General features: G+C 33.1%; 1 protein-coding gene across 1 annotated transcript; it reads left to right on the top strand.

Annotated features, from left to right (window-relative positions):
* Positions 1–708: 708 nt before the first annotated feature.
* LOC114386247 (serine/threonine-protein phosphatase 7 long form homolog) lies at positions 709–2,837 on the top strand. Its single transcript, XM_028346211.1, has 5 exons — positions 709–1,322; positions 1,400–1,484; positions 1,570–1,974; positions 2,056–2,435; positions 2,813–2,837. The coding sequence occupies exons 1-5, from the start codon at positions 709–711 to the stop codon at positions 2,835–2,837; spliced, it is 1,509 nt and encodes a 502-aa protein (XP_028202012.1).
* Positions 2,838–10,725: the final 7,888 nt, after the last annotated feature.

Genomic DNA, 10,725 nt, shown 5'->3' with positions numbered 1-10,725 from the left:
TATAGATAGTATAGTTTTAAATAAATGAATTAATAAGTTAATATTGTTTGAGTTAATAATTTTTAGTTTTTAGTTTTTAGTTATATATATATGATCACTGTTAGTTTTAGTTTGTAGGTTAATATTAATTGTTTTAGAAAATTTATGTTATTAAATATATGATAGATTGTACATTATTATAATTTTTGTATATATATTTTTAAATAATTTTTTGCATTTAAATATTTGTTTGTATTATAAATAATTTGTTAGTCCATATTTTATTCAATTATTTTTTTTAATTGTAGAAAAAAAATTATTTATTTAAAGTTTTGTTCACATGTATTTTAATTTATGTATAGAATATATTAAAAATTGGCCAGTTTAATTTTTTTCAAATTTATTGTTAGATATTTAATAATGTTTTTATAAATGTGTGTAGTTTAATTTAATTTATATTATCTACAAATAATGTATTATATTTTTTTTTTTGTAGTAGCAATGGCATCTTCATCATCATCTTCATCACATGTTAACATTAAGTCTGGTCTCATCGATGCTGATGTATTATGGATGCAACCTAAACATGTTTCAGAACATGTTTGGAATGGGGAAGAAGATAGGAAATTACATATCAGACGAGCTGTCCCCACGTATCAAGGGGAAGAACAAATTCCTGAGCAAATTTTTCCTTTTCTTCTACAATCTGGTTTCGCCTAGATTATCAAGATGGGGTACTTAAAAATAAATGCCTCATTAATTAGTGCTCTGATTGAAAGATGGAGGCCAGAAACACATACCTTTCACATGAGATGCGGAGAATGTACTATTACTCTCCAAGACGTCTCTGTATTGTTAGGTATAAGTGTGGATGGTTTACCATTAATCGGTCCAACAAATCTTGATTGGGCTGATTTATGTGAGGAATTATTGGGAGTCAGACCACAAGAAGATGAAATTAGAGGTAGTGTGGTTAAATTAAGTTGGCTGGCTCACCATTTTGCCCAAATAAATAATGACGACGACGAAGAACAAGTACGAAGGTTTGCCCGTGCATGGATATTGAGATTCATTGGAGGTGTCTTGTTCGTTGATAAAAGCAGTAACAAAGTTTCGCTAAGATACCTTCAATTTTTACGTGACTTTGAAGAATGTGGCAGATATGCATGGGGAGCTGCCGTACTTGGTTTTCTATACAGAGAGATGTGCAATGCCACCGATTATAAAACTAAATCAATCGGAGGTATGTGCATCTTACTACAAATGTGGGCATGGGAACGATGTCCAACCTTGGCTCCAAAGAGGACTCCTTCCCAAGTAGAAAATACACCACTGGGGCATAGGTTAGTCATTTTTAGCAGCGTCTTTCATTTCAATAGAATAAATGGTTTTAGCATATATTAAATTTTAATCTTTGTAGGTGGCTGCGACGTGGAAACCAACATATCGGCAATGATGATGTGAGAGTTTTTCGTCGCAAGTTAGATATTATGAAACGTCATGAGGTAAGAAGATGTTATTCTATTTGTAAAATAAAAAATTATATGTGTTATTTTACTAAAATGTTCATAACTATGTTGTTATATGCAGTTTGTGTGGGAGCCGTACCCATCAACCGTAATATCACTGTTGCCTCCCGTTTGTTTAGTCGGAAGTCTCGCGTGGTACGTGGTGGTGCCACTAATTTGTTTCCAAGTTATTGAGTGGCACCAACCGGACAGAGTATTGAGACAATTTGGGATGCAACAGCCAATTCCAGAGTCTCCTTCACAACCCTTAAACATTCATGGCATAACATTGAAAGGGAAACATGACGAAAATTGGGGGCAATTGTTCGCCCCAATGATTGATCAGTGGAATAATCGCCATGCATTTAGGGTCGACGCTTATCCCCGACAAGAAGGCCTATTGAGTTTTAACTCGGACTACATGGTCTGGTATAGGCGAAAGACAAAGATGTTTGTTGACCCAGCAAATGCAAAGACGGCTACATTGGTATTTTTAAATTTTTTTCAAATTTTAACTTGAACTTTTATTTAATGATGGCCATTAATTTTCTTACCCTTATAAATGCAGGGTGAAGTTGCGGAGGCATTACAATACATGGTGTCTCCTCAAGGGAGGAATACATGCACATTTGATGATCTCGTGCCTTATGTGGAAAAAATTACAATTTTATCCGAAGAGCAAGAGAGAGTCACTGAGCCAGTGTCACATGGTCCCGCATCAGAGCGTCAATTTCCTGCACAACAGTTTCACATGCTTCAGTCAAGTATTGAAACTCAGGGGATAGACAGAAGAAGGGACACTGTTGAAGCGGAAGAATATTCCCAACAAATGGCGGAGCGTGGCCATGGAATGTATTACACACCACAAACATTTGCTGAGTATCCGACCCAGATGTATCAATATCCTTTTCAGGATCATCACACTGATACTTCTGCAAGCCAGCAATCGTTTGGTGGTGTTGCGGAAACACAAGCTCATTTTTCATGGCCCACAATGACCCCTTCACAGCAATATCATGGCCCAATTCCAACACCTAATGCCCCGTTAGGAACACAATGGAATGTACCGGGACAAATACCTAATACGGGTGACTTATTCGGTGTTGATTTGCGGCACGCATTTTCTGCGGAGGCTGACGAAGAAGAAGCGGGGAGGCATCGGGGCAGAAGAAATCCTGATCGCCAAGCACGAAGATGGGATCGACCATGTGGCACATCCTCACGACATCACGGACACCAAAATGAATGATTTGCATGTCTTCGTTTATTAAGGCTTTGTTGTATATTTGTAATTTGACATTCATGGCGTAATGTATGATATTCAGTTTATTAAGGCTTACTTATGGATAATATTTATGTCGCGTATCAAACTATAATAATCAATGAACCCTAAACCAAATAAAACTCAAAAACTAACCCCTAAAATAAAAAAACCTAACCCTAAAAAATAAGAACTAACCCTAACCCCTAAAATAAAAAATAACCCTAACCCCTAACATGTTCAGAACTAAAACCAAACCCTAAAATAAAAAAACTAGCCCTAACCCTAAAAAATAAGAACTAACCCTAACCCCTAACATGTTCAGAACTAAAACCTAACCCTAAAATAAAAAAACCTAACCCTAACCCTAACCCCTAAAAAATAAGAACTAACCCTAACCCCTAAAATAAAAATATAACCCTAACCCCTAACATGTTCAGAACTAAACCCAAACCCTAAAATAAAAAAACTAGCCCTAACCCTAAAAAATAAGAACTAACCCTAACCCCTAAAATAAAAAATAACCCTAACCCCTAACATGTTCAGAACTAAAACCAAACCCTAAAATAAAAAAACTAGCCCTAACCCTAAAAAATAAGAACTAACCCTAACCCCTAACATGTTCAGAACTAAAACCTAACCCTAAAATAAAAAAACCTAACCCTAACCCTAACCCCTAAAAAAATAAGAACTAACCCTAACCCCTAAAATAAAAATATAACCCTAACCCCTAACATGTTCAGAACTAAACCCAAACCCTAAAATAAAAAAACTAGCCCTAACCCTAAAAAATAAGAACTAACCCTAGCCCCTAAAATAAAAATATAACCCTAACCCCTAACATGTTCAGAACTAAACCCAAACCCTAAAATAAAAAACTAGCCCTAACCCTAAAAATTAAGAACTAACCCTAACCCCTAAAATAAACATATAACCCTAACCCCTAACATGTTCAGAACTAAACCCAAACCCTAAAATAAAAAAACTAGCCCTAACCCTAAAAAATAAGAACTAACCCTAACCCCTAAAATAAACATATAACCCTAACCCCTAACATGTTCAGAACTAAAACCTAACCCTAAAATAAAAAACCTAACCCTAACCCTAACCCCTAAAAAATAAGAACTAACCCTAACCCCTAAAATAAAAAATTAACCCTAACCCCTAACATGTTCAGAACTAAAACCTAACCCTAAAATAAAAAACTAGCCCTAACCCTAAAAAATAAGAACTAACCCTAACCCCTAAAATAAACATATAACCCTAACCCCTAACATGTTCAGAACTAAAACCTAACCCTAAAATAAAAAACCTAACCCTAACCCTAACCCCTAAAAAATAAGAACTAACCCTAACCCCTAAAATAAAAAACTAACCCTAACCCCTAACATGTTCAAAACTAAAACCTAACCCTAAAATAAAAAAACCTAACCCTAACCCTAAAAAATAAGAACTAACCCTAACCCCTAAAGTAAAAAGTAACCCTAACCCCTCAAATGTTCAGAACTAAACCCTAACCCTAAAATAAAAAACTAGCCCTAACCCTAACAAAAAACGAACTAAAGCCTAACCCCTAACAATTAAGAACTAAACCCTAGCACTTCAAATAAAAAACTTAGCCCTAACCCCTAAACCATAAGAACTACACCCTACCCCCTCAAAAATAAGAACTAACCCCTAAAATAAAAAAAATAACCATACACCCTAAAATAAAATGACTTAACCCTAACCCCTAAAATAAGAACTAAGCCTAACCCTAAAAAATAAGAACTAAACCCTTACCCTTTAAAAAAATAAAGTTTATTTCAACTTCTAAATGTAATTTTATTTCATTAGAAGTACACATTAAAAAAAAGAAATTTTATTTCAACTTCTAAATGTAATTTTATTTCATTAGAAGTACACATTAAAAAAAAGAAATTTTATTTCAACTTCTAAATGTAATTTTATTTCATTAGAAGTACACATTAAAAAAAACAAATTTTATTTCAACTTCTAAATGTAATTTTATTTCATTAGAAGTACACATTAAAAAAAACAAATTTTATTTCAACTTCTAAATGTAATTTTATTTCATTAGAAGTACACATTAAAAAAAAGAAATTTTATTTCAACTTCTAAATGTAATTTTATTTCATTAGAAGTACACATTAAAAAAAAGAAATTTTATTTCAACTTCTAAATGTAATTTTATTTCATTAGAAGTACACATTAAAAAAAATAATTTTTATTTCAACTTCTAAATGTAATTTTATTTCATTAGAAGTACACATTAAAAAAAATAATTTTTATTTCAACTTCTAAATGTAATTTTATTTCATTAGAAGTACACATTAAAAAAATTAACCCTAAACCCTAAAATAAGAAAACTTAGCCCTAACCCTAAAATGTTCAGAAATACACCCTAACCCTAAATAAAAAAAATAAGCCTAACCCCTCCAAAATAAGCACTCAACCCTAACCCCTCATAATTAGGAACTAAACCCTAAGCCCTCAAAATTAAGAACTACACCATAACACTTCAACTCAAATAAAAATAAACACTAAACCCTAAAAAAAATAAGAACTAAACCCTAACCCCTAAAATAATAAGAACTAACCCCTAACCCCTAAAACAATACGGACTAACCCTAACCATTCAAATAAAAAAAATTAACCCCAAACACTAAAATAACAAAAACTTAGCCCTAACCCCTAACAAATAAACACTCAACCCTAACCCCTCAAGTTAAGAACTAAACCCTAACCCTTCTAAAAAAGTTAGCCTTAACCCCTAAAATAAAATTTGTTTACCCTAAACCCTAAAATAAAAAGAACTTAACACTAACCCCTAATAAATAAACACTAAACCCTAAAATAAAAAATAAGAACTAAACCCTAACCCCTAAAATAATAAGAACTAACCCCTAACCCCTAAAACAATACGGACTAACCCTAACCCTGCAAATAAAAAAAATTAACCCCACCCCTAACCCCTAACAAATACGAACTAACCCTAACCTCTAAAAAATTTGAAGTTACCCCTAACAAATAAAAAATAAGGCCTAACCCTACCCCATACAATTATAAAATTAACCCTAACCCTAAAATAAAAAACTTAGCCCTAACCATAAAATAAAAAGAACTTAGCCCTCACCCTTCAAATAAAAAACTAAGACAAAATACTTAGACACTAACGTTTCTAACTAACGATCAACACCAATGTCACTCAACCTCGATTGATCCACTCCATTTATTTCAACTTCTAAATGTAATTTTATTTCATTAGAAGCACACATTCAACAAAAAGTAACTGACGATTTCATTGAAGACCAACAAGTAAATACATTGAACAAAACCTAAAGCAATACAAGTCAGGCATGTAACATACATAAATCAATTAAATGAATTACTCCCACGGTCAGATTGCATTGGACATCGACGCCTATTGTGCCCTTCAGCTCCACATCTACTACATTTTTGTCGGTGGTCAGATGGTTCGACCCAATCCATCTCATTCCTTATCCTTGTTGATTTTGGCCGACCTTTCGCACGAATTGTAGTTGGGTCAGGGATTAGTGTCCATGCCTCATCAGAAGGAGGAATTGCCGCTTCATTCCCAAGAGGCCACCACTGTGCGGAGTATGCTTTTAAGATGTGCTCATTGGTGTAAACAACATCTATATATTGGTAGTAGTTCATGCTCACGTAACCACAAGCTGCAATAATGTGTGAACATGGATAGTGAAGCGCAGAATACCTTCCGCATTGACAGTAATGGCCATTCAAGTTAACTGCCCATTTTTGTCCCCCACGTTGCGTTATAGGATTGAAGGTCTCCTCTACTTCAAACCTTGTCGAGTGGATATCATACACGCGAACGATGTGCGAACAAGCTTGTTCTTGATTTTTCCTAAGTTCTGTAACAAGCTTAGAACAATAAACTTGGCCTTCTCTTAATTGTCTTTGGGCTTGGCGACCACGATCAATAAAGTACTTTCGGCACCTACTATATGTTGACTTCACCAACGCTGTTATTGGAATGCTGCGACAATCTTTCAACACCTTATTCACACATTCTGATAAGTTGGTTGTCATGTGACCATATCGTCGTCCAGATGTATCGTAAGCCATGCTCCATTTTTCCTTTGAGATTCGATCAATCCATCTTGCTATAGCTGGACTCAATTGACGAAATTTTTCTAAGTTTTGATCAAACACATGCTTGCAAGGAGTGTACGCTGCATCAAATTTGTTATCATCAACAGTTGCACGTAGACATGAAACTCAAATTAAATTAATGTATAAAATAAACCTTACCCAATTTCTTGAACATCTCTTTTTGTTTCGCGTTGTTGAATTTGCGATTGAAATTGCTGGCTATGTGTCGGACGCAGTACACATGATAACCGTGGGGAGGTTGCCAACCAAGTGCTTCATTAGCGACAGCAAACTTTATACTCGCGTGACGATCAGATATTAGACAAATTCCATTCTTATCTGTGACGTGTTCACGCAAGTGGGCCAAAAACCATGACCATGCTGTTAGCGTCTCGCCTTCGACCACGGCGAATGCTAGAGGAAGAACACCACCATTTCCATCTTGCGATGTGGCCATTAACAGGGTCCCACGGTATTTGCCGTATAAATGTGTGCCGTCAACTTGTATGATTGGCTTACAGTACTTAAAAGCCTCCTTGCATTGACCAAATGTCCAAAATACTCTATGAAATTGACGATGTTCGCGACTCACCCTATTGCCAACAATAAAATCGTCATGTAGTATTTGAAAGTAAGAGCCACGAGAATGATTTTGCATGTGTGTTAGCCATGACGAGAGTTTCGCATACGACTCTTCCCAATCGCCATATTCAATTGCAATCGCCTTTTGTTTGGCCATCCATGCTTTTCTGTATGAAACCTTATAGGAAAATTCACTATTTATCCTTTCTTGAATCAAAGAAATTTTTATTGATGGATCTTCTCTGATCATGCCTGTAATTCAAATAAGTAAATAAAATTACAAATTAAAATAACAAATAACACAAAAGTAGGATAATATGAACATAAAAAACGTACCTACTACGCAAGTCGCAATTAAATTTGAATCAAGCTTCTCATGGTCTTGTGTCATAGTCATATTTAGACATGTGTGCGGTCCACCCCATTGTGTCACTTTCCATGCATCAGTTTTTTTGGATAAAATTGCCCTCATATAAAAAGGGCAAGGAGACTCTTCGGTGTTGTTGGGGCAACAAACGATATATTTGTGTGATTTCGTTTCAACAACCTTAAAACTTTGATGCACCTTCATCACATATTGTTTGAGTGCATTTTTGACTGCATCTTTACTGTCAAAATCCATGCCAACATATAATTCTTGTCCAACATTAAAAGTCGTTGGCATGTCTAGACCACAAATGTCCTCCTCGTCCGGATGACTCCAGTTGATATTATTATAATGGCTAGCATCATTCCAAAATGGATTTTGAATTTCTGGTACACCTAATAATTTATAAAATAAAATCACGTCAACAAACTACTCCTATTTAATTACCATTAAATACAATTCTCATAAAAAGATAGATGTATTCAACTAATTTTGTATTTCACAAACATTTACCTTCGCTTGGGTGAACAATTGAAACTGGTTCAACAATGTCAGTGACTTCATCGTCTGTATGAGATATTCCATCATCACTATCATCTTCATCGAAAGACTCTTCAACGTATGAGTTAGATGCAAGATAATCATCATCATCATCATCATCATCTTCATCAACATGTAAATTGCTTATATTTTTTGGCAGTTCCGACTCATAATGAGATACATTACGTCCACATGACGTAACAGAATTTGCAGCATGAAACATAGAACCACCAGCAACATCCTTTTCTACGTACAACTCTAGAACTGACATTTGTTGTTGTTGTTGAAAACTTTCGATCATAGTTTCAACATCTTCGTCATCACAAATTTGCAACGCAACATATTTTCCTGAAACTAAAAATCTACAACTTATAGTAGAAATAATTTCATTATTTTCTAACTTTACCTTATCTCCAATTTTTTTTTCAAAGCATTGAAACTAATTCCGCGTTTAATCTGAATGGCCTTTTTACTGCCTTCAAATATTACACCATCATTGTCTTCATATACTCTTCCGTTGAAATACAACACTGTAATAATTGAATTCATGATATACCTACATCAACAAAATTAAAAATAATTAATCATAACAACAGTCTTTTTAAAATAAATAAGTGTATCTGCTTGCTGCATCTACTAAATTAAATTTAAACTTAAACTTGGGATACAAATTAAAATAAGTAAACATTATTAAAAAATTACTTCAACATAAAAAACCTAATTACAAATTGGCTTAAACTTCACGTGTTAAAATTTGTTTCTAAATAAAACAATTATTACTTCAATTAACTATTTTGTGAATCATAAAAATAAAAAAATTTATTTGCTTCCTCTAGTAAACTTAAATAAACATTGAGACGTCATTCTAACAAAAAAAAAAACAAAATTACTCATACGTCAAATTAAATAATTCAAAAAAAATTCCTTCAAAAACTTAAAGACTCACATATAATATTTATAACCGAAAGGGTCACACGTCAAATTTCTTCTAAGCCACAAAAACCATGAACAAAGAGGATTACAAATAATTAGTCATACTAATTTTAAAAAAAAATTCTAATTAAAAAAAATTCACTTAAACTTTACCTTCAAATTTTAGTCTAACAAATCAAATTATTATTTCAATTAAATATTTGTCAATGATACAAATATAAACTATTTATTTGCTTGCTCTATTAAACTTAAACTACACATTCATACTTTATTCTAAAAAAAATTAATCTAATTAAATAATTTATGAAAAATTCCTCAACTTTACCAAAAATTTCAGACACAAAATAAAAGGATTATAAATGAAAGGATTACACTTAAAAAATTTTTAGACGGAACATAATTAAAATTACAATTTTTTAGACGGAACATAATTAAAATTACAATTTTTTTATTAACTTATACTATATTTTATAATTAAAATTACAATTTTTTTGTTGTTAACTTATACTATATTTTATCACAAGTAAAATGAAACTTCGTTTTTAACTCTAAACAAACCACAAAATAGTTAAGAAATAGCATCTAATTAGTTTTTGTCTTAAATTAAATTATATTTCAAATAATACCAAAACAATTCTATATGTCAAATACGTAAATTAAATTCATTCACAAAAACAGTTAAAGAAAGGCTTACAAATAATTACTGCTAATAATTTCTAAATTAAAAATCTAATTTACAAAATTAATGCAATTTGACCTCCAAATTTTATTCTAACCATAAAATTTATTACTTCAAAATAAAAAATTTATACATGAGAAATAAACAAAACTAAATAAGACTTATTTAAATAAATATAAAATACTTACTATAGAATCAGCAAATTTCAAACTTCAAACGAACCTCTTTCTTCCTCTCTTCAGTTTCTTAATCTCTTTCAGTATGAAATTTTGCAAGTATTCAATATCATTGCAAGTGTTCTATTTAAACAAAATTTACAAGAAGAAAGCTGAAGCTATCTCTTAATTTACACGCCATTAAACTGTATGCATGTGAATATGGTGTAGCATCTCTGAACCCCTAACCTGTGAACATTTACAGCTACCTATAAACCCTATTTCAGACCTTATGTTTAGTCTCATCATGAACAAGGAAAGCATGCGCAACCTGTGAACATCTACAGCTAGCTTTGAATCCTATTTCAGACCTTATGTTTTAGTGTCATCATGAACAAGGACAGCATCTGCAACTTGATACGTTGAGTGTCATGCAACTGATTTATTTAAAAAAAATTTACACTGCCAATCCCGCCAGAAGGGCTGGCGGCACGCCATGAAGCCCTATCTCGCCCATCGTAATGGCGAGTCCCACAGATTGGGTGTCGCCAGTGAGAATGGCGATTCTCACTCCTACGTGG

The sequence above is a fragment of the Glycine soja genome, chromosome 15, assembly GCF_004193775.1.
Source record: "Glycine soja cultivar W05 chromosome 15, ASM419377v2, whole genome shotgun sequence".
NCBI lineage: Eukaryota > Viridiplantae > Streptophyta > Magnoliopsida > Fabales > Fabaceae > Glycine > Glycine soja.
This window is presented reverse-complemented; position numbering and strand designations above follow the sequence as displayed.

Excerpts from the sequence above, each read along its gene's own strand:
- LOC114386247 (XM_028346211.1), top strand. The coding sequence starts at position 709 with ATGGGGTACTTAAAAATAAATGCCTCATTAATTAGTGCTCTGATTGAA. Across the intron at positions 1,323-1,399 it reads AATACACCACTGGGGCATAG|GTGGCTGCGACGTGGAAACC; the intron begins GTTAGTCATTTT and ends TAATCTTTGTAG. Across the intron at positions 2,436-2,812 it reads ACTTCTGCAAGCCAGCAATC|TTTATTAAGGCTTACTTATG; the intron begins GTTTGGTGGTGT and ends TATGATATTCAG.